The sequence below is a fragment of the Castor canadensis genome, chromosome 7 (assembly GCF_047511655.1).
Source record: "Castor canadensis chromosome 7, mCasCan1.hap1v2, whole genome shotgun sequence".
NCBI lineage: Eukaryota > Metazoa > Chordata > Mammalia > Rodentia > Castoridae > Castor > Castor canadensis.
This window is the reverse complement of record NC_133392.1, coordinates 41,457,935-41,483,284: the sequence shown is the minus strand read 5'-3', so window position 1 is coordinate 41,483,284 and position 25,350 is coordinate 41,457,935. Positions and strand designations below refer to the sequence as shown.

Sequence of the window (25,350 nt, the reverse complement as noted above, 5' to 3'; positions counted from 1 at the left end):
CTTCAAACAAGTGGCTTCTTTTAATATTTATAATTGCATTTTCTTTTTTATTGGCTTATAAAATATTTAATAGATAATTTATTAAGCATATTATACTTGATCAGTTTCAAAGAATGTAACTATAATAAATCCAGCAAACACAACCTAATGTCCCTTTACTTGTACCTGAGAATTACTGTTTAAAGCTGAAATGCATAGCCAAACCAGAACAACTGCAAGCCTTTGAAGTTTTGAAGAAAACTCCCCAGAGTTGGGGTCAAAGTTGCCAACTGTTTCAGTTCTCTTGTCTGGAGAGTCCTGGGTGCTGAATTCACCCTGTGGCTGAACTAGATGGTGTGACATCAGGGTCTCCAAGACCACTGTCACTCAGGCATTCCTGGAGCCATGGCAGAGGTGAAAATTAACAGGGCATTACTACTACAAAGAAGACCATAGGACATGCAATTAACAGCCACTCCTCCCAGACTAAGTGTTTATGCACAACCACAAATGACACAGTGTAAAACTAAAATATATAAGAATAGGAGAAATGCTAAGAACAAGCATGCATCATCACCCATTTACTAGATAATATCTAAATGGGCTAATATCAAAGAGAATTTTAATATTGTATATTCAAGATCATAAAATTAATGTAAAGCCTTTGAAAAGTATAAATAGAAAGTCAAAAAAAGAATACTTATACTAATAGCCAAAATTATAGAAAAAACCAATAAGAAATATGCAAATATGTTTGTTTAATAGATCTGAATAAAGGTGTAGATAATACAAAAAATAAAATGGTGCTATTCTTATCTCTGCTGTATAGGTTCAGAAACTAAAGTTTAGAGATACTGCACAACTTATTTTAAAATATTAATTCTCTGAAGTCTGGAATATTGACTTTAGATCCCCAAGCTCTTAATATTTATGCCAAGTTGTATCTCTTAAGTATCTATTAGCATCTCTTAGGAACTACCTAGGCATTCAGAACAAGGTGGAAAATGGGTAGATCAAAATGTATTGACCTTTCTTCCTTTGTTCTGAATGCCTTTCCCTGGCACTGCTCCATTATCATTGACCCTCTCTTTTGTGGTTTCTTAGTTTGCTGACTTTTTTGGTTGAAGTTGTGAACTCTCAGCTGCACAATTATATTGACATAATTCACAATACTTAACAGATGTAAAATTTCCAGTTCCTTCAGTGGCCCTGCTCAGTTCTTTAATCTTGATGGTTTTGAGGACTTGGCAATAAGGAGATGCATACTAGTACATTCCTGGCAACTTTTTTCTTTGTTACATATCTGGGATGCTGCAAACTTATTCTAAAGTGATTTCCTTCCTTCTGGCAATTCTGTTATCAGGTGGGAATCAAACAACCTTTCCTCCTGTGTGTCTCTCTTGCCAGTTATTGCTTATTTTATGGTGCAAGCATTAGCACTCCCCTAGCCCCATTGTTTCACATTGTCTCAGAAAGGCTATAGTGGCCTCTGTACTGTCCAAGGTGGTCCACCTGTGCTTAATCCCTTCATCTAAAACCTGAGGAATGGAATAATTGAAGGCCCTCTCTGAAGTGCAGAACAGTCTAATCTCAGGTCCTGTGATGTTTACTTGAAATTTTATATTGAAACCAACCAAACTTAAACTCTAGATTTAAAAATTTACCTTTTTGGTTACAACATTGTTGTAATTTCATTGTTTTAGTTTTTTTGTGATTTTCATAGTGGAGTGATACTTACCACGGTTGGGTGGTGGGAAGAATAGGGGATTTTTTGAAAGAATATGCATTTTAAGTTTGGATAAAATGATGTTTCTGGGGAAATATGATGTTGATAATTTCACAGTAATGAAGATTTAATGGATGTTACTCAATGCTGTACTTAGTATGTATAAAATGTAAAAATAAAAAAGGTAGGCACTATTTCTGTGCAGATTGCACTTACAGAGGAAAAAAAAACAGATAGGTACCCTACAGTTAATCACACTTAAATCTTTCATCATAATTGTGATAAAGCCACCAAAAAGAAGTAATGCTGACATTGGGGTAGACAGGGAAATCTCTGAGGACATGAAATTTTGGTTCAGATCTGTAACATTTAGCAGATGTCACATGTAGAGGACAAGGTTGGTGGGAAGGAGCTAGGCTTAATGGAGACAATCTTTGAAGCACAGTGAGCCAGTGAGAGAGAGCGAGAGTGAGTGGGAGGAATAAACACAAAGTCTGGCTTTAGGGCCTCATTAGCTACTTAGCAGGACTTTAGAACATAAAGTCAGTGAGGGACTTTAATCTCAAGAGTGCTTAAACATAATCAGATGTGTAATTTAAAAGATGACAGTGGAGAATGAATTATATGACTGCAAGAAGAAGATAGAAGATTAAAGTAGTCCAGATAGAAATAAAGGCAGCCTAGGTTATTATACGGCCATTTGAAAATACAAAAGTAGCCAAGGGCAATTCTATAGCACATTCAATCCCTTTTTGGGGTAATCAGTGAGTTGGTGCTGATATCCATGGTTCAAAACTCTTAGCAGAGTTAGGTCCAGAAACTATCAATCATGTAAATGATAGCATAATAATTTTTGTCAAGCTTTATCAGGAACTGTTAAGTCATTAAGAAAACTGTTAAGTAATAACTTACTATTTGTTTTTGAATAGAGCAAATATAATAAGCTATCTTTTAGATTTTAGAAAAGAAGTGGCTATTGTGCTTTGATAAGGGATTATAGCTAAGTATTTATGCAAAAACCTCTTTTGCTGGACATTAAGATTCAAATCTCCATTGGGTATCAGAAGCCTAGTACTTGAAAATGTGTTTAATGATTCAGAGAGTAAGAAATTTGGTAGGAAGATATCAAATCACGTTAAATGTATGATACAAGTTGTATATTTGGGTGAATATTATGTGAAAAATAATCTGGTTGAGGAAAATGGGGGCAAGAAAAAAAACAAGCACAAAACTGGTTACACAGAGCTTACTGCCTAATCCACAGCCACTAGTCAGATGGGCTATCAAACACTGAAAATTTGTCCAGTCCTAATTTAGATGTGCAGGGAGCATAACACACACACTACATTTCAAAGACTAAGGGTGAACAAACAATGGGCAGTATCTTATTAATCATAATATAGGTTAAACATCAAAAGGAACATGTTTGATATATTGCTTTAAAATATATTATTGAATTTTATTTCATTAGACTTTTTAAAAAATAGGACTGCTAGATATTTTAAATTACATATGTAATTTACATTACATTTTTGTAGGAAAGTTCTTGTATAGAGAAAAAAGTAAAGTAATTCTGTCCTAAAATATCATTTTATTTGTAGAAAAGCTTGAATAATTTTGTACTTACAAGTTATTTTTAATTTATGGAGAAGTGGAAGAATATAGACTGTGTGAAAGCATTTGATTATGCTACAGTAGTCACTAGGTTTAAGGATAGTTTGGAAGCTGAATAGGAGAAAAATGTTCTTTATCTGAAAGATTGGTTTTGTCCACCCTTATGAATTTTACCCTTTGAAGATGCAGTTATCATTTAGCCCATGGTTAAATTCACTCATTCAGCAAAATATACTGATGTTGATGGAGACTAGGCAAGGATGAAATAAAGATATTCTGACACACAAAATAATTTACCTATCTTCAGGGAATGCCAGTGAGGATTTAAAGATGATTTAACTATAATTTCACAAAATAGAATATGATCTTGGGAAAGATACAGGGTTAGATATCAAAGTAGTCAGTGTTATCTCTTTGGACATTCCAGTCACAATATTTACTCATAAACATTGGATAAGACTAAAACCAGATTCAACTTGGATGCCTAGGTAAGTGTTCTCTGTGTGTGTGTGTTTGGTTTTTTTAAAAAAAAACAAAACAGAGTCTTCATTTAAATATATACCGCCTACAGGAATTCAAATACAAAATGACCTGTACAGAATACCATACATAAATTGTCTTATTAAGCAAGGTAGGCAGGTAAACCTGCTTGGAGGAGTAGATGGTATAATTTTCTTTCTATTCAATGGTATGGCCCTTCCTCTTTGTTCTCATAAAGTTTTGGTCTTTGCCATAAACACAATCTTGATCCTGCCTCTTCCTGGACATGGATGTCAGCACTTTTGATAACAACTTGTCTTTAAATGTAAGTGATGTTTCCTTTGACAATTTTGGATGGGGATGGGTATAAGTTCAAATGGTTTATTATGGCTACTTTAACAAAAGTTTTTAACATTTTAATTATTTATGATCAATTGAATTTTACTATTTATGACTTCATCCTCTTTATAATAACTATACTATTTTTGAAGATGAGTTTAGTGGTGGTGAAATGTAGATTCATTGTAACAAACTCTAAAAAAAATTTCACCCCAACAAGTAATCACAAAATCAATAATTTCTTACATAAATCATGAACATAGCCAACTTCAGTTTATGGATAAAGAAATAAAATTTTAACATATAATTTAAAGTATTTTTTCACAAGCCAAAATGTGCTAATCATTGTATACACACATACACAGTAACCCACATTTATGACTTTGTTGAGCTCTATTTGAAATTAAACATAAATTATCCAGTGAGCAAAGGTTAAATTCAACTTTCCTGTTTCAAAGTATTACTTTCAGGCAAAATTTATCTCAAAGGTGAAGGGTTTCAAATTATTTATGTTTTCAAATTTCTTATTAGTTTCTGTTTTATTGTTATAGCTTAATCTAATGTTGCCTGATCTAATATAACCTAGTCCAATGAAGTGTTATATTCAAGGGAAAGTTATGTCCCCTTTAACACAAACTCATATATTAAGAAATGACAATTTTAGTTAGATGTGGTACTTCATACCTGTAATCCCAGCACTCAGGAGGCAGAGGTAGAAGTATCATGTTCTAAATCCTGCCTAGGCAAAACCAGAAAACCATATTTGAAAAACAAAATTGAAAAAGCAAAAAGGACTGGGGACATGGCTCAAGTAGTAACACACTTGTTTAGCAGCGTGAAGCTCTGAGTTCAACCCTCAGTACCACAAAGAAAAAGAAAAAGTCTTCGGAGAGAAGGAAGCAATCAATTAAACAAACAAAAAGTTGAAACATTGTTATAGAAAATATTATTTTTCCTTTATTGTTGTGCTGAGTGGGGTACATTGTGGCATTTACAAAAGTTCTTACAATGTATCAAATATATCATACTTGAATTCACCTCTTCTACAACTCTCCTTTAAATGAGGCAAGAAAAACACTAATCATTTTCCCAGTTAAGAGATCCAAGTTTAACCATGTATTTTCAACCTTCTTCTTAACTGAATGTGCAATAGTCTTTAAACAACTTGCTCATGCTTTGATAGGATTCTTGTATCAATTCCTCAGAAATGACATAATTATTCCTAAATATTTCTCCTCAGTGTATATTTTTTTCTAAGATCACTTTCTAGCTTTAATATCACCTACTTTTATAAGAAAACAAGGAAATAATTGAGCCTTTGGAGACTACAGACTAACAGTTTATATTTCAAAGTCAAGAAAGAAATTTAAATCTAATCAATGTCACTATGAATATTAAACTATATAACAATTATTTGTAATATTATATAATGGCTATTATTACATGTAAGTCATTATATGTAATATATCATACAATATATTATAACATATAATGTACTTTCAGATATGTCATTGTATAATTAGATATGTCATTATATGTAATAATAGCCATTGTATATAATATTATATAAATACTACTATGTATAATAATACATTGTAGTCAATCAATAATGTATTGAATATTTACTAAAATAGCAAGCATATATAATAATAGTGATGAAACACTGTCAAAAAGCCTCATTTATTTTATATAGCTTTGTTTCTATGCCAGCAAAAAACTGGAAAAATTTCTCAATTTATTAAGATAATCCTCAAAGTCATGGGAGGAATATAAGTCAATAGCATAGAAATTCTTTTTGAGATTTGAGCTAGTCTACATTCTGTAAAGACCTGAGCAGTTAAACCATATTCATGCTACTTGCCCACCAAGCCTTGACAACACATCAACATTAATGGTAGTAATAACACTGGGCTCCCTAGAACTCTTGGAAGAATCCATTGAAGTTTTGTCAGAATAGAATGTTTCAGGGTAAAAAACCATGAGTGATTCCAAACAAGTCCATACACCTCTACCATCAAACTGTCAATCAGAGCAAAACATGTTTGAGTCTTTCATCAAAGACTGAATGAACATGGATGGTGTGTAACTTTTCCCTGTTGCAACAAGCTGAAAGTTTTCTTTTGCCATACATTTAATTGGCATGAAATTTTCCACTCAACTCAAACAGATCCTAGGATTTGTATAAATATGGATAATACCTTTGTTTCTGAAAGGATTTGAAGATGATAAACAAATAAAACTGTAACTCCTGTATCATACTGGGTTAATTTTCTCAATCCTTGCTGAGAAATAAAAGAGATTGAGTGAATGCTTAGGCTCTGTAGGCCTACAATGTGAAAATTGAGGCACACATACCTTTACTGTGTGATAGTTCATGTGGAATTTAGAGCTAAATTGTCTTCATTCCTTTCAGTCCTCCAATTCTACCTTGTTTAAAGCAGCAGTTAAATGGATTCTGGGTCAACAAACACAGTGGTTGCTGCCAAAGTTGACCACTGGCCAAGTCCTTTGTCACACTGCTAGTTTCAAACTCCTCCTGGTCTGTCAGGAGTCAGATTATATCCTCTTCTCAGTTGAGTTACAGTCACACACTTCCCTGCTTGCTAAGTGGCTGACACCAGTTCTTTCACATACATTGCTGTTGTTTTTTCTTTGTTGTTGTGCTGTGAGGTTGGGAGGAGGGACAATTATCTCTTATTTTGTCCATTAGAATCCTGAGTATATTCTATTTCTCCGTTTGATGCTCTGGTTTGAAAATGTTACTGAACCCTCCCAATAATGACAGACACTCATCACAAACATTAATGACTTATCCAAACTGGTTACTTGGCATTATGTTTACTATTTCTCAACATGCAAATGTATCATGGCAGCAGGTATGTCAGGGAGACGCCTTGGGTGTGTCATAGTCCAAGCTTTCCTCATTTCCACAAGCTTCCTGTCTCCCATCTCTCTAGCTTCTAACTGTCACTGTAACCATACCTCATTCGTCCTGATGACAAAAGCAAAAGTTTGGAAGTTGCTGATCAGTCCAGAGTTCTCAGGACAGGTGAAGCTCATCTAACTAGGTAAGATGGAGATTCATCACAACTGGAAAGCAGGATAGAAGTGGCTATTAGGTGCGAGGTCTCTGCAGTGAGGCTGCATGGATGCCCCACCTAGACCTGTCATCTGTTGGTTCTGTGATATAGTCACAGATCTTAAGTTTCTCTAAGCCTTTTTTAACTGATAAAATGAGGATAATATTAGTACCAACTTCATGGAGTTTTCCTAGGTTTAAATAATGCAGATGAAGCATGAAGAAAATGCCTAGTATAAGGTAAGCATTCAACAGGTACTATTATTGCTTAAAATTTTTAAAGTATACAGCATTTACAGATATAAAATCATCTTCAACTAGATAGAAAATGTATGAAAAACCTATGAAGCTTCAAAAGTAAAATGTGTTTTTAGAAGTCAGACATTAATTTGTTTTGGTTTACTCTGATATTAGCCTCTTTCTCACGCTTAGAACAAGAAAATAGTGAAAGCTTTTTACTGAGAACGTACACTGTGCTAAATGTGTTAGATAATGTCTCTTAATCTTCACCCTAACACTGTGAGGACAGTCACATTATTATCCTGATGTTATTAACAAAGAAATCAAGACAAAGCTCTTAAATAACTTGCCTAGCGTCAGAAGTCTTATTTATGGTGAGGTAAGACTTCAAATCCAGGCAAATTGACTACAGTAGCACTCGGTCAGCTGCCTTTAATGAGAGAAGCTTTTAAACATGACAAGGAAGTCAGGGAGCACCATTGAAATTTGTAAGATTTGCCTTGGGTATCTGTGAGAAATAGTCACAGCACTTGATTTGTAAGCTTGTTTGCTTACACATGAACAAATGAAGCTTCATCTGTTCATTGTTCTTGTGTGCTTTGTGGGTTGCTGGGTTAGGTTACGCAAGCAAAGCTTCACTTTTCATTTTGCCATGGTGTAGAAACTTGTCTGATGAATCTTTAGGTCTTCAGAAAACTCTCAGATGAACAAAGTCTTAAAATAATTTAAAACTTTAATTAAAATAAAACCATAAAGGCCTCCATACTGTATTACATTCATTCCATTTTAAAGAACTGGACATGTCTAGACTGCTTCTCTATGCCAAAATAGGTTGCTAGTGTTCCACGTTTGTTCACTGTTTTTCTCCCCTCCCATATACAGCATCGGTGTTTCAGGCTATTGTTCAAGTTTTCACTGGGGAACTATTTTCATTTTAGTAATGAAAATTAAATGAAATTAATCTGTGATTGTTAAATGTTTTGTGTCAGGCATTCCTATGATGTGGCTGTTTCTAGCAACAGCTTGTTTGACTTGTGGAACTTTAAATGCTGGTGGTTTCTTGGATTTGGAAAATGAAGTAAATCCTGAAGTATGGATGAATACTGTAAGTCATGGAAGATTCCAAAGAACAACAAATAAATCAGGGTAGGACTATCAAGGGCTCTGGTATAGCAGAAAATCTCTGATAGGTAAAACAGATTGATGGTTTACAACATTACTGTAAGAATCAAGCTAGGTTGATCTGATCTTTTGACTGAAAAAAATAATAGTTGTAATAGTGAAGAACAGGATTGTACTATATCCATTATACACATCAACTCCTCTTTTGAATTTATTCTTTAAGAATATTAAGAAATTTTGATGATATATATATATAACTATTTTCTATTGGTATTTAGTTGTACTATTTTTAAAGCAAGAGACAAGTAACTTGGAAACATAGCTTTGTTAGAAAAAACAGGCCAATGCTAAATAGTCTAACACTCCTAACATTTGCAAGTAGTAAATGTTTTCTAACAATCTACTTTGTTTTGAGACAGGGTCTCACTATGTAGCCCAGGCTGACCTAGAACTCCTAATCCTCCTCCTTTAGCCTACTGCGTGCTGTGAATACAGGTGTGTGCCACCACACCCAGCTCTTATTTATTATTTCATGCCTGTAAATAGCAAATTAATTTTATAGTTACCTGAGGCTACAGATTTCACATCACTCACCCTGATAAGCATATACCAGGTGTTACATTCTAGTTCTTTTTATATCCTCTAGAGAAAAGTTTCCACTAATACTTGTATTTTTACTGGGCAGAGTGAAATTATCAATTACAATGGCTATCCCAGTGAAGAGTATGATGTCACTACTGAAGATGGATATATACTTTCTATCAACAGAATTCCCTATGGGAGAAGACACTTTGGGAACACAGGTACAAAACATGTCTTTTGAGAAGTAGGACTGCATGTGGCTGTAATTCAATGCTGGCTATTCATCCTGAGAGTTTAACTGGTTTATCAAAATTGGTTTGAATTAGTGGGGTAGTCTTCAAATGGTTAACAAGGAAAAATTATGCTTTCCCTCTAATTTTCTGAAGACCAACAAGAACCTAAAATTCCAAAGAGCAAGACTAATCTTGTTGACTACAACCAGGCTTGCTTGTTAGGTTAGGCTAACAAAAGAAGCCTCCAAGGTGGAGCCTACATTTTGTTAACTCATTATTGATTTCTCATATGTCCCAGGAAAGTTAATTTCCTTACTGTTGGGAATAGATTTGCTGGGTTAAATGTAGTTAACTCTATTGGGGTACCCAAAAGAGCTTCCTTTCCTCCCATTGGCTTTCTTCTTCAAAAGAAAAAAGAAAAATCCAAGATAAATGACAGTGTTATGTCTGAAACTTTCTCCAGCAGTGAAAACATTAATATTCATATGGCCTTGACCTAAATTACAGTTGATGAAATAAAAGAGTGTGGTGTTAAGGGGGAAAAAATTGAACAGCCTCTGAGGAAGGAAAGATAATAAGAGTAAACAAAAGATCAGAAAAAGTTCAAAGGCAAGTAATCATTGATTGACAGCTGCTTACCATTTTGGTTCTGCATATTCTCTACCACCATCCATATTCAGTGGCATCTAAAATTGTGTTGTTTAATATTCTGCTCATCCAAGGAAGGAATTTTTATTCCAACAGCTTCAGAATGAAAACTGAGAGTGAAGTGTGTGTCACTCTAAACCATAAAATATGGGCTTCTAGTTCAATTTGAATATCAAGTAACCAAAAGTACTTTTTAATAGAAGTTCCATTTTAGTATATACTAAAAATTATTCATTGCTATCTTGACTTCATATTTAACTGAGCATCCTACGTCATGTTCATTTTTAGTTTTGTCTTTAACTAAATCTGACAATTTCAGGCTCAGAAAGAAGAAGCTGTGAGATACAAAGGGAGAAAATTTTATAGAAAAAACTTAGAATTTTAGGAGTATTTGGAATTAAAAACCATTTAGTATTGGGCTGCAGGTATAAATCAGTGATAGTATACCTATTGAGCATGAACAAGGCCCTGAGTTCAATTCCCTGCACCACAAAAGATAAATGCATACATACATACATAAATATATACAAATAAATAAATAAATTTATCATCTGCTATATTAAAAGCTCCCAGCAACCCTAACACTCACCATTTACAGATGATAAAATTGAGGCAGATTATGGGATGGGCCCAAAGTCACACAAATACCTAGGGATAGGACAATCTGAACTTGGGCAGCTGGCACCAGAGTCTATGATTTTAGACATTAAATAATGGAGTCTTTTCTGAATCTTCCACCTTAGTTCTCATCCCACTGAATTCTCTCTTTCTCATGAATTTGGGAGTTGGCAGAAGGATGTTACTCTGATTCTACTATTGTAGTTTTTGAATGCTCTCCAGTGAGCAAAGACTGAGTATTTAAATAGAATCTTGGTGATGAACTAACTAGTCTTCATTTACACTCAACTTCTTTTCTTCCCTGGAAGCAATGTAGGATTCCATTCAGCATAATAAGTTTCATACCTTTCTAAGCCACACCCAGAACAAGTGTATATAAATGCAACTTTACATAGGATGGGTCTATGTACAATAAATCCAACATAGATTGAAAATATGGTAAGAAAATTGCATTTAGTACACCTAACCTACTGAGTATCATAACTTAACATGCAGTGCACTGTGGAATGTTGGTTGTTTCCCCTCACGACCCGGTGGTTGTCAGAGCTGAAGCTCATTGATGATACTGCCCCACTATGTTAGGAGAGTATCAGAGGTTGGCAGAGTGACTCAAGTGGTAGAGTGCCTGCCTAGCAAGCACGAGGCCCTGTATCACCAAATATAAAAAAGAGAGTGTCAGAGTCTATAACACTAGCCTGAGAAATGATCAAAATTCAAAACTTGAAATAAGATTTACATTGGACACATAACAGTTTTGCACCATTGTAAAGCTGAAAACTTGTCATTTAAACCACCATAAATTGGTGACAGTACATGAATACATAGACCAGAGCACATGCTTTGGCATGAGACATAACTGAGGTTGAGTCTTTATTAGCTGGTGACTCTCTGGAACTGGTTTCTACAACTGTAAAATAATCCTTAAAATAGTAACTACTTTTTATCCTCTGTGTGTGTGTGTGTGTGTGTGTGTGTGTGTGTGTGTGTGTTTTATTCTGTGTATATGCATTTCCATAATGTTTCTGGCGTACACTATTTATCATAAATTTCTCTTTCTTTCTTTCTCTACTCCCCTTCTCCAGGACCCCGGCCAGTTGTGTACATGCAGCATGCCTTGTTTGCAGACACTGCCTACTGGCTTGAGAATTATGCCAATGGAAGCCTTGGATTCATTCTAGCAGATGCAGGTTATGATGTATGGATGGGAAACAGTCGGGGGAATACTTGGTCAAGAAGACACAAAACACTCTCAGCAAATGAAGAGAAATTCTGGGCCTTTAGGTAAACTGTATCTAAGAAAAACCAAGAGGAAACTTGGAGTGAATTTCTTTAGTATAGTAGAGTGGATGATATTAATAACTGTAATTCTTGGAGTCATAAAACCCCTTGTAGTTCCTAACATCTACAAAGAGAGAGCCAGCAAAAAGCTTTGATTTTCACTGATTCTTCCTCAAATTATGTCATTTTACCAAGATCATTTGAACATTCAATTCTGTTCAATGTTATGTATTATTAGTATGTCCAGAGAACAGCTCAGGAAATTCTTTTTTCAAATGCATGAATTAATTCAATCAATGTTTATTGAGTATCTATTGTATGTATTGTTCAATGACTGAGCGTTCAAATGATGAACAGACCAAATAACTGACTTCATGAAGCTTATATTCATTCCAGTTGTATTTTTGAACATCATTTCTCCTGGACAGCCAATCAATTTTGCAAAGATAATATGTATCAGTACTGTATTTTTTTCATTTGTGGATAAATTTATTTCAGTTTTTAAATAAATTTTAGGCAAGTTAAAATAGAGTATTAACAAAGCACCCAGTATATGTCTAGTAAATAATAGGGATCCAATGAAATATTTCTCTTCCACTTTTGCACTTACATTACATCTTACAGTCTGTTAGCAGAGACTGTTGGTGGTAAAAATTCTAATGCACAAGCTGTTAACTTTATATTATTGTTTCCATTAGAAACTGTGATTAATATAAAACAGATCACCATTTTCAGGAAAACTCCAATATCCAATAAAAGCCTTCATTTATTTGTTAATGAATGATGAATAAGAAATTATTTGTTGACTGTTTATTTCAATGAAAGTGTTTTTCTTGCTGTCATCAGAGAACTTCCTTTCCTCAGACCAAGTACCCTGTTGGTTTGCAAGTCTTCTGCAAGAATACAGTGTGCTTTTATTCCATGTTAATCAAATATTTAGCAACTATTGGTAGGTTTAGAGGAGAAGAAGGATAGAATAAATTGCTAGGATCACGGTTCCGTGGAAGGTGAAGAGTCAAGTACTTTTATCCCTGGTCCTTATCCAGGAGCTTGGAGTTTAAGACATCACAACAATTCTTTTACACTTGGTAGTGTCACTTTAGAGATCTCCTCATGTGTCATTTAACAGCTAAGTCTCTAGTTCAGGGGGTACTTGACTCTACTGAACATTATATAGGCCTTTTTGTTCTATGTTGATGCTGGTGGAACTGATATTATAAAATTTTGGTATATATTAAATATCAATATTTTCAGAAGTACTAGCAATAGCAACATCTGATTAGGTGTCAACTAGCATACAGGTCATTTGTTTCATACTCTCCAACCATTGTAGCAGTCCTGTAAACCAGGTAATATATTGATTATTTCTCAAATGGGGAAGCCTAAGCTTACAGCACTTATGTAACTTGTCAAAAGTTACTTAGATAATGAATGGCAGAATTGTAATTGACAATATTTCTATTTCCAAAGATGGGTATTGGATAGCCCTAAGAGTTGTGAATCCCATGGGGGAGTCAGAAGCAAAGGCATTCAAAGTAGCAGAGGAAAGGGAAGGAAAAGGAAAGCAAGAGAAGGAAATAAAGAGTAGGAAAAAGAAGGTTGAGATTCAAACAGCATACACAAGTCTTGAAATCATGTGTGTTATTAGAAAGTAACCTATGTAAGTGGAGGGGGAAAGTGTATGATGATCTACATTTGCTTGGGTTAATAATGAGATGCAGACTAAATAAGAAGTCAGCACAGAATTCTGTGCATAAAGTAATGAGCAAGTGTCTGAGGGTTTTGGTTTTTTGTATGTATGTATGTATGTATTTTTGAAATTTTTATTATCATATTACTAGAGATACATTGTGACACTTACAAAAATGCTTATATCTTTGTCAAATTTACCCCCTCCATCATTTTCCTTTATCCTCTGTCTTCTTAGAATAGTTTCAATAGGTCTCATTCTGAGGCAGGGTCTCACTGTGTAGCTCATTATGTAACACAGCCTGATCTCAAACTCATGATCCTCCTGCCTCAGCACCCAAAAGGTGCAAGCCTTTTACTCCTCAAGCAAAAGGCTTGCACCACTTTTGTCTAGTTTGTGTCTATGTTTTAAATGTAACTTGCAAGTATTTATAACCTTTGTTTTATTTTTTGCAGTTTTGATGAAATGGCCAAATACGATTTACCAGGAATAATAGATTTCATTGTAAATAAAACTGGTCAGGAGAAGTTGTATTTCATTGGGCATTCACTTGGCACTACAATAGGTATGTTTACAAGGGTCAATGCTAGAAGAATATTCCAGGAATACACCTTTAAATTGGAATGGAGTGAATTCTATTGGCAGTGCTCTTCATTCTTTATCCTGTACTGGGACTAACCCTATTGCTTTAAGTGGCTGTCTATCAGCAGCCTAGAGGAGGTGAGTATATAAGGCAAGCTTTCCTTGATTTCAGGTCATAATAGCACATTTGTATTGGTGATGTAATTTTTCAGGAACAATATGTGCCTTAAAGCCAAGGAAGCATTCTAAAGAGTAAGTTTCTAAGTTCCCTCTGAGCATGAAATATGCCTGAAGAATGGTAAATATATATATCAATCAAAACTTCCTTCCAACCCAAATTGAATTTAAATAAAATAAAATGGAGGGGCTTAGCCTTAATTTGAATCAATGGAAAAGAGATAGTTACATTTGTTTGAGAGTTGGAACATGAAAACATAATAAACCAACTGGGCTTATCTATTCAGCATATGATTCAACATTCATCAGATAGAATTAAATGTAAGCACAATGTAGACACCTATGAAAACATTTTAAATTACCTTCTTTAAAAATTAACATCTTAATGATTGCCAAAATCTTTCAAAAAGAAGTCCATCCATTTCCAAACAAAACTTTATTATACTAATAAAAAATTGAATTTGTTATTGATCTCCCATTGAAGTATTCAATTTTAAGAGAATAAGTCATATGAAAATTCAGTATTTTATGCAGTATTTTACTTTGTGCAAAACCAGGTAAAGCTATGAATTTTCTTATAGTATTTCCATTCCTACCATTATCATCAATAACAAACTGATAACTTTATACTGGTAGGCAGTTTACAAGATTGGAACAGGCAGTGAACATCAAAGAACACAGACTAGACTAGTATCAGATTACCAACAGGAGAATTAAAAAAAATGCCACTAACAAGCAAGTAATTATACTATAATATCTAGTACCTATTGAGCATTCATGGTGTATAGGACCCCATATTTAGTACTTTCCTTCCCTCTAATCTTCAGAACAACCCTAATGTTAATGCCTCCTAATAGAAGAGGAAACAAAAGTTGAAATTAAGTGAATTACCCAAGGTCTCTTGAGACATAAGAGACAAAACAAAAAATTCAAACCATGTCAGTTTTATTTCACCAGTTGGGTGTATTGACACTATGAGGAGACTGTACAGAGGAGGGATGACTTGAGTTGGGTCTGGAAAGGTGGGTAGGATTTAGATGTGCTCTTATTGATCCATAAAAGAAAAGAAAAGAAAAGAAGGAAAAAGGAAAGAACAAAACATAGGAAATGTGACAACCAGTGCTCTGAGTTACATTTGGACATGAAATGTTTCAATTAGCAGTTTTGTTGTTATGTGGCAATGACCCACTGTATGACATTTAATAACCCAGGTTCCAGCCCACCAAATGTCAATAGGCTGCCACAGTCATTGTGATCACCAGGGTACTCACCCCCAAACATTTCCAAACACCCTCTGACAGGAAAGATTCCGTCTTTGCATCAATTTCTATCAATTACCTGGTTTATTTTCTTGTCTAAATCAATTTTAATGTTTCAATAAAAGTTTCTGTGCACACACACACACAGAGTAGAGGCCCAAAAAAGCACCTTGGGAAATAAAATATACAGATGCCCCTATAGCCTTTCCAGTGTAGTGCTGATCTCCACCCTCATCTTCGTGGAGCTGTATAATGCTAGTGATAAAAGAGCAGAGTAAATTGAGACACTTGGCCCGTCCTGGGGCCTTTTTGGGCTCAGGGAAAGCTTCTTCCATTTTGGAAACTGGAAAGAGTTGGAGTGGTTTGCAAACATTTAGCAAGACACTGAGAGTAATAACAATGAAATGTCATTCTACAGTGAGAATGAAAAGCTTATGGAATAACTAGTTAGTACTGAAGAGCAAACTAATTCATGTCTTGTGAAATGACTATTTACTCCTGAAAGCTCTGTAACTCGTTCCAGCATCTCAGAGTTGGGGTGAAATGAGACCATTACTAGATGCTTGGAACATGAAGCTGCCTGCAGTTCATCCAGCAGTGGTTGCTTCAGCAGCTCTACCTCACCTTTTACCTACCAGCTACTACATGTCTCCCCAGCAGGGGAAATGGTCCACCAATAGAATAAGAGAAAACTTTCCAATACATCCCAAGATCATTGCAATGGAAGGACAAAAACATGACTAAGCAAAGCCCCACTATTGTCAGTAGAAGTGTTGTGTAAGTATTTCTAATTTTTATAAGATTGTCTTGTCTCCTGTTCTCTCAGGGTTTGTAGCCTTTTCCACCATGCCTGAACTTGCACAAAGAATCAAAATGAATTTTGCCTTGGGCCCTGTGATCTCATTCAAATATCCCACGAGCATTTTTACCAGTTTTTTTCTACTTCCAAGTTCCATAATCAAGGTAGGCTTCTCCTTTTGCCAAAATTTACCTAAGGATCTCATTTTGGATCATAGATCCTTATTATTATTTTTTAAATCTATTATGAAATAAAAAAGAAAATTAGATAAAATCCATAAAAAACAGACTCTGTTGAGCACATGTTTGCATGTGTGTGCCCTTGTGTGTGCATGTCTGTGCCATAGTGTCTTCATGCTCTCTATAAAATTTACTAGACTGAGTCACTTACGGAACTGAGTGCTTACTAGAATTTCAAACTGAGCTGAGTACTATATCAGTATAGGATCTACTCACAAGTTTTCTTATTCATTTAGTTGGATCAGTGAATGAATTCACAATATTCATTTGGAAGACACTCTTCAATTTACATGTGTTCATGGATGTCCCTGGTTTAACATTAGAAAAGTCTGACTAATATATACTTTTTTCCCATTTGAGAGCTTGCTTTAACTTACTGCATTCCAAAGCATCAATGTCTCATAGCTCAAGTATTCATTAAAATATTTTTTATATTTTTAAGAGTTTAAAAAGGTTTTTGATTGACAATTATAGATTTGTAATTTTATTCACACAAAGGTTGTTTGAACTTTTATTCTGTTTGTGTTTCCCTATGGATGTAATGACCACAAAGAACATGTCTTTGAACATAATCTTGAATTACCAAGATTGTTTTTTGAATTATGGTGATGGTAAAAGTAGACTTGTGAACTCAAGGAGACCAGTTAGACTCTCACAATAGTTCATGAGTAAGAAGTTCATATATAAATAGTTCATATGCAAGGTCCTGGTTTGGGGTGGAGTGGCAGGAATATGAAAGATATATTAGTAATTTAGCACTAGGAAAATTTTCCATAAACACTAATGACTGGTTTGATGCCAGTTTCATTGTATTGTTTACCATGAAAACAAATCTTATATCTCTCTTTTTGTATGATTGGTTAATAGCTCTATTTCAAAATGTATTGACATCAGTTGGTTTTGATTGATATCTACATTTGGGCCAGGATTGGGTAAACTAAATACACCCGTTTCATATGTGTTTTTCTTCTTATATATGTGCATCAGATATGAACCAAATAATGTTCGTGGTTTATCTCAGTTCACATTCCTTACTGCCAAAACTTCCTGTCACTTTAAGTTCCATTCTCTGGCCCCCCAGCTGCAGAAGCTCCAGAATCCCACTGGAGACTCTACCTAAGCTTACTTTCCCCAGCCCAGGAGTTTTAACTGTGCAATCTTTGAGACATCATCACCTCTTTAAAGTCCAGTGGCACCCTTCTTTGGTACCCATTTTCTAATTTTCATAATGGAGGCAGGTTAATGTGGGACAGCACTAGAAAGCCAATGTGTACATGAACAAGTGTAAAAAATTATTTTTCCTCCTATTCAATGTAATATTTCACCTTGAAAAGAAAACCTTTTTCACCTTTCATACCAATGAATGAGAACATCAGAATCACCAATTGGACAGAATACAGCAGAGCTTCACTATGGAGAAGTAAATGGGGGGATGAAGACTCCTTACTGAAATCTCCTGGTAAAGAGTGTTTGATGACCTTCCTCATTTGGAACTGGATCCCTAAATCATCTTCTCTGAGTGAATTAGTCTACTTGACTGAAACAACATACATAAATACAGATTCCCAAATATGTTTGTTTCCCAGAATGAAGGGACTGTCAAGAAATCACAAGATAAATCTTGATTTTTGTTTTTTTACTTTCACAGGCTATGTTTGGTACCAAAGGTTTCTTTTTAGAAGATAAGAATGAGAAGATACCTTCTACCAAAATCTGTAACAATAAAGTACTCTGGATACTATGTAGTGAATTTATGTCCTTATGGGCTGGATCCAATAAGAAAAATATGAATGTGGTAGGTATATAATTATGGGGTCACTTTATTGTCAAAGAAACTTCAGTTTTATTTTGAATCATTTATCTATATAGCACATAAATTCATATAGGACTCCAAATCCTCAAAGGCAGATATTTGCCATGCATAAAAGACTGAGTACTCCTCCTAAAGACCATAACTGTGAGGACTGGTAAAGGGAAATGCAACCTCATCTTTCCATCTTTGGTCAAAATTTGGAGAATGGATGTTCCATAATGGACAGTAGATTCTCACATGTTCAAAATCCACTACAACTTCTAACAATTAATTTGAAATTACTGATTTTAAATATATTGCATTAAAAATAAAATCCTAGAAAAGGAAATAAGCACTTATGAGCTTTACATTTATTTCATATGTGTCATCCTTTATGTGTGATTTTGGTTTCAAATGAAATTCATCATTTAACCTAAAAACTCTAGAATAGAATAAAAGGGAGAAGAAATAGCAGTCTTGTTTCATCCAATGTTTGTTTAGAGTTATTGAGAATTCAAGAAGCAGGAGCGAAAGGAGGAGTTTACATTTGCAGACTAGTGTTGTTAAATAGTTATCTCTGCTATATTCTGATTGGCAGCCAGTGGGAATGTTATAATGAAGCCAATTCCAAGATAGTTGTTTTCCACCAGCCCATCTCACCCCCATGCTTTAAGAGGTTATATTATGCTCATTGAAACCCATGAGGAACCATTGTTAATAATAATCTTTTCAGTAAAGATTTTTAGTAGTTTCCCTGGATTACGTTCATTATATTCTAAGATAACTGTGTATCTTATATAAGTTATTACTGTTATTACTGTTTAAGTGCTATAATGTTCATCTCTATAATGTTTACAAAAATTGAAATAATCTTTGGAAGGAATTGGTATTTAACATTACTTTTGCAATACTTTATCTTGTCAAAATGGTTTTTAATGCTTAGTTAATAGATGAGAAAAGAAACTCAGAAATGTTAAGTAACTTGACCAAAGTCATAAAGCCAATAATTAACATTAGCACCTAAAACCAGGTTTATAATCTATAGCTCACACCATGCCCCACACTTCCACACACCAAGGTCCCCACACTTGAATACAGCACTCCCATACTTACACATAGCACTTTTCCTGGTTATTTTGCCTGATAATGTCCATTATGCTTCTTCTATTTCAAAATAAGCAAATTGCCCTAAAAATTCAAAACTGTAGGCAATCTATCCCCTAGTCACCTTGTGTTTCACTCACTTTAAGTGCCTTGCATAAAAACATATTTATCAAGATGATTGTACCTCATCATTTTCGAAACACCAGTTCTGGTCATTCTTAGCATAATTGTTATCTGCTTCTGAAAGTCATAGTTTATGTTTCATTGGATGATTTTTGTTGTAACATGGATTTAATTTCCCTAGAGCCGAATGGATGTATATATGTCACATGCTCCTACTGGATCATCAATACAGAACATCCTGCATATAAAACAGGTAGAATCTTTGGATTGGGAACCTACTCCAAGTCTAACTTTCATTATATATGAAAGGAAAGGCTTGATTCTCTTGACAGGCTTTACCTCAAGAAGTTTAGCCAATTGCTTCTAATGTGTCCATGTTGCTATCTTTATGTTTGATTTCCCTAAATTATAAGAGAGTTTTATGGTATGGAATAAATAGGTGACATTGATGAAACTACTCTTAAATTAGACTTCATAAAATAGGCCATGTTTTTTGTAAGATTTGTTGCTATTTCTCATGATTCCTAATCACTGATATTCTTTTTCAAAACTCATTTATTTCAGCTTTACCGATCTGATGAATTCAGAGCTTATGACTGGGGAAGTGAAGCCGAAAATATGCATCACTACAATGAGGTGAGCTACTCAGAAAGACCCCTTTTGTAAGGAATTTTTTGGAAATTAGAAGAATCCTACCTTATTGGTGGCATTTGTACAGATAGACCTTTTAAAAAAATACCTAATTTTAATATATATTCATTAAACTGCCACAGGTTTAGGAATAAAAGGAGCATATACAAAGGGAATTAAATCATTTATAGTCCCTCCCCACAGAGATAACTAGGTGTATTATTATTTTGGGTATTAATGTCTCAGTATTATATTGCTTTACAGAACTTTGATCATGCTTCTTCATTTCAAGCTGGGAGAAAAGATAACCAGTATGACTGATAAGTTTTAAAACATTATTGTAATAGCTGCAAAATAATAGTAATTGTTTCATAAAAATAATGATAGACTAAAAATACACACATTTTGATATCAGTATTAAAAAAATTAAGATTCTTTATGAAAGTTAAAAAATATTGTTGAACATTGAAGAATGGGGTCTTAAAGCATCTTTTTTCCATATAGCTTTACGTGTCAGAATCTGTAAGACTCATTTACCAGTGTGTTTTTAATCAAACTTTTTGCCATTTTTCTGTTTTTATAATCAGGGTCTGAGCTTCTAAGTATAAACTAAGCACACTAAATGAAAATTTACCAGTGTTTTCCTAGAGTGACTTTTTAACAGCTATTTGTTAATGTAAACTCAGATCAGTTAGGTTTTTCTGAGCATCAAAAAATCAATAAATCAGACCAGTCAATTTCTCAGCAATAAATCAAATTGGTAGAGGAATGATTTTACTAATCCCATAAAACAAACACAATATGCATATGTATATATATTCAATATATATTGATGTACTATATATACATTATTTATTTTCTAATCAATTTAAGATGTTATTTATATACAATAAAATTTGCTAATGTTATGATTCCAATTAAATAAGGTTATACAAATACATTCATTTGTGTAACCATAACATAATCAAAATGTAAAACATTTCCATTTCCTTCCCATATATTTTAAAGTCTTACAAAAGGTCTAGGAAAAAATTAATAAATGTTAAAGTGGTTACCTTTGGGGAGGAAAGAAAGGGGAAGAGAAAATGACTCTGATTTTTCAATATTACATACAGGAGTTCTGTTTTCTTCCATTAATTTTAATAACCATATTATATTTATATGTTGTTTATATTTACAGACAAAAGAACAACACACAGCACACACACAAAAGACCACTATAGTCAAGTACTAATTTATGCTGGAGTGTCAGTGTCCTTAGAATTCATCAGTAATTAATTGGTTTTACCCCGCTCTAAGCCAATTCTGTTTTGTTTTCAGTTTTACATAATTTGAAGTTAATTTTATTGCATTCCCCTATAGAAACTAGTCTCAACAGTTTGTCTCCCCTCAAGTCACCAGCAGCATATTTATTCCCACTCTGTTTTACTGAGTGTAAGAGGACCAGTTCATATAAGCCACAGGAGGGTAGCAATTTCTCTCCTTTCTGTTTACCAGTGTTTTCTCACTCAGCATCTACTGGGCACTCAGTACCTCTGCCGTTCACCCCACCTTTTTTTAAGTTCTCTTTTCTCCCAGATGCTCTAATTATCTTACATGAACTTCTGTCTTTTATGAAAAATAGGCAAATCAACATTCCCTTAACCCATTAATTCTATCAAGTCATCATTACATCATTCTATTTCTTTCAATCTTTTTTTAGCACATAAAAGGGCTTCTTTCCCTCTTCTACTCAATCCTGAAGCCACTGAAAATATAGTTTCAGTCTTTATCTTTCTATTATAGGGTACTCCATTTAAAGTCACCAGCAGCATTTAAGTGACAAATTCAGCTGTCCATTCTCACTTTTCAAAACTTGTTATACTAGTTATCACAATTTTTTTGCTGCTGGATCCCTATGAGCTTCCATAATGAAATGATCCCTAATTTTTCCCTTCCTTTTTGATTGCTCCCTTCATCCTCTACGCTAGCTATTCTTCCTCCCACCCCTCTCAAATTCTCAGCATTCTCCTAAGATTCCTCACAACTCCCACTCTTTCTTCCTTGGAGAATTTAGTCTTACCCAGAGCTTCAATTTGGACTAGCCACGCTGCTTGTCTAGACTTTTTTTTTAAGACCTACCTTCAACCCACTCCTTCTTTAAGTCATCCCAGTAAATGATACCCATATAGTTGTCTTAAGATAGAACTCTCAGAAATGACCTTATAATGTCCCCAAAACTTCTGAAAAAAGCCCAAATTGGTCAGCTTGACACTCAGACTTTGACTATCTGGCTCCAGCCTTATATCCCTATATATTCCCTTACAGATTTTATTCTCATTCAGAAGCTTGTCATTCATGCATACTCTTCCTTCCCGGGGAAGCCCTCTTACCTCCATACTTACCTGTCAAAATTCAACCACCCTCAGGAGTTATTTCAAATTACTCCTCTTTTTTATTAAACCACAGTTGGAAATAACTTCTTCTTTGCCTTTACTTCTATTGCATTTTGGAAATGATTTGTGACATTCAACATGCACTATTTTGTATACAAATGTTTAGTTAGCTTTCTTGCCTTGCTCCCTCCTTTGCAAACTCCTTGAAGATAGGGAATATTGCATGGTTTCTTATTTCACTTGGAGTCTAACAGAGTTATGCCATAGCCATTGTGCAGTCATTTTGCATGGTCATTTATTTGAATTCAACTGTTAGCATAAGGAACTTCCTCTCATGGCTGCCCTTTCTCTTTCTTTTCCTTTCTCTCTCCAACAGAGTCGTCCTCCATTATATGATCTGACTGCCATGAAGGTGCCCACTGCTATTTGGGCTGGCGGACATGACAGCCTTGTAACACCCCAGGATGTGGCCAGGATACTCCCCCAAATTAGAAATCTTCGCTATTTCAGACTTCTGCAAGATTGGAACCACTTTGATTTTGTCTGGGGCCTTGATGCCCCTCAGAGGGTGTATAGTAAAATCATAGCTTTGATGAAGGAGCTTCTCTGAACGCAACACATCTGTTTTTCCATTAAAATTTGCTTCCAAGCCTGTAAGAGGCTTTAGGAGAAATACTTACAAACAGTGAGCTGGCCGCTAGCACCTGTGTTGCTGTTACTGAGGTGTTCTTCTATCTTAGCATCCCAACTAGGAATTATTTGAACTGTGCTACTCTTTTCCGCAAAGATATGCCTGCATCTAACATCTCAGGGTCTCATCCCCTCAGGCAGAGTTTAGGCTCTTTTAATCCATAATAATCTTATAAATTCTTCTCGGTTCAATGTACAATTGAGAAAGTAAACAGAGGCCCTCTAGTCTATTGTTAAGATATGTATGCACACACACACATACTTCATGAAAACACTACTCACCCCTTCCTCATTCCCTTTACAAAGAATTAATGTAAACATAAGAATGCTAGCCTTGAGAAAAATTTTGTCAAGGCAGTCGTTTGGGATCACCTTCTTTGTGACTGTAACCTTACATCTTATCTGAAAAGATAATTAGGCCAATAATTATTGCAACAGTCACTATAAACTAGTCATGAAATAAACTGTGGTTCACATCAACAAGCCTGAAAGAAAACAGTAGAATGGAAAAATAACAGAATTTAATATTTCCAGAGCTGGTTATACTGTTATAAGCTAAGAGGAACAAAGACAAGACTAGGAAAGACTAGGATAAGATGAATTTTTAATTATTAAAATTATTATTTATAGGCTACTTCCTTTGAAACAAAGTTGAATTAATAAAGCTTTTCTCATAAAAGTGTTTTAGCACTCACTGACAGAAGACAACAGTCTTAAGTTGTAACACGTGAGAAATAATTTCCTCTTGTTTTTCTCTAAAGAAAAACTAGACTGATCAGTCATCATGACTTCATTACTAAAACAGAGTTCATCTAATATTTGAAGCAACTCCCAGAAAGCCTAACTTAGAGCCAGAAAAGAAAACACAAGCAATAGCTCTACTCAGTGTCTAAAAGATGCTGGATATTGCTTGTATTAGTGCAGAGTTCAAGAATGACATGAAGCTTTAGCATTAAGTTCCTGTATTCCTGAATGATGTGAACTTGGAAGAGTTCTTTACCTTCTATGAAGATGTAATTAATGAAAAACTGTAATGGTCTTCAGTGAGTCATAAAAAATGGTACACATTCATACCTTTATTAATTTATTTTAAATTAAAACAGGTAAACATAAATTAGCACATCAATATTTTCCTGTAGAGCAAAGGTCTTCTGGATACTTTACACACAAAATCATTCTTCAATAAACAATCTACAGTTCATCGTCCTTAAGTTTTGCTTTTAGTGTCTTTAAAATGGGATGCAAAGCTAAGCATGACGGTAATACCAGCACTCAGGAGACTGAGGCAGGAAGATTGCAATTTTGAGACCAGCCTGGGCTACATAGTATAACTCTCTCAAAACAAATGGAGTGAGAATTAAAAATCACTTGAGAATCTATTTTTAACTGCTTATTCTTCTACATTTTTATAATTTTTATTTATGAATTATTTTCATAACCAACTTGATCACAATTTTATTGACTTTTATTGAGCTTTTCAAATAGTAAAATACAGTTTCCATGTGACAATATGTTCATTTCATCAAATTGTGCAATTCAATGGCTACAATAAATAGAATAGGCATAAATGCATTTAAGAATTCTTAGTAAGCATATAATTTAACTGGAAGAAGTAGGAAGGTATAGCTGCACTAAATTAGTCAACAAATAGCTATGAACATTTATGAGGCTCTGTACATCAGTTAGTAGGATTTATAGGAATACAGGAGGATATTGGTTATACAGGAATCTGGTTAAATGGAGGTTAGTTAAGAAAGCTCCTATTAGGACAGTGCAGTATAACAAACAACCACAAACAACTCAGTTGCTTACAAGAGCAAACACTTATTTTTCTTGCTTACAGGTCTGCAACTTGTCTAGGGTGTCTCTACTTTGGGCTGAGATCACTTGGGCTTGGCTCAAAGCCAGTGTTTGTGTTCTGGTCTGTTCTAAACATCTTTTTTCCTGGAACC

General features: G+C 34.5%; 1 protein-coding gene across 4 annotated transcripts; it reads left to right on the top strand.

The window, feature by feature from the left end:
- Window positions 1–3,970: 3,970 nt before the first annotated feature.
- Window positions 3,971–24,777, top strand: Lipn (lipase family member N). Of its 4 annotated transcripts, XM_074078819.1 has the most exons (12): window positions 3,971–4,124; window positions 7,096–7,206; window positions 7,413–7,457; window positions 8,447–8,562; window positions 9,265–9,382; window positions 11,743–11,941; window positions 14,084–14,193; window positions 16,473–16,609; window positions 18,333–18,479; window positions 19,885–19,956; window positions 20,268–20,339; window positions 23,085–24,777. In XM_074078819.1, the coding sequence occupies exons 4-12, from the start codon at window positions 8,455–8,457 to the stop codon at window positions 23,316–23,318; spliced, it is 1,197 nt and encodes a 398-aa protein (XP_073934920.1). In that variant the 5' UTR covers window positions 3,971–4,124; window positions 7,096–7,206; window positions 7,413–7,457; window positions 8,447–8,454; the 3' UTR covers window positions 23,319–24,777. The 4 variants fall into 4 exon arrangements, with proteins under 4 accessions (XP_073934920.1, XP_073934919.1, XP_073934921.1 ...); XM_074078818.1 differs by lacking the exon at window positions 7,413–7,457; XM_074078820.1 differs by lacking the exon at window positions 3,971–4,124 and having other exon boundaries at window positions 7,021–7,206.
- The last annotated feature ends 573 nt before the right edge of the window (window positions 24,778–25,350 follow it).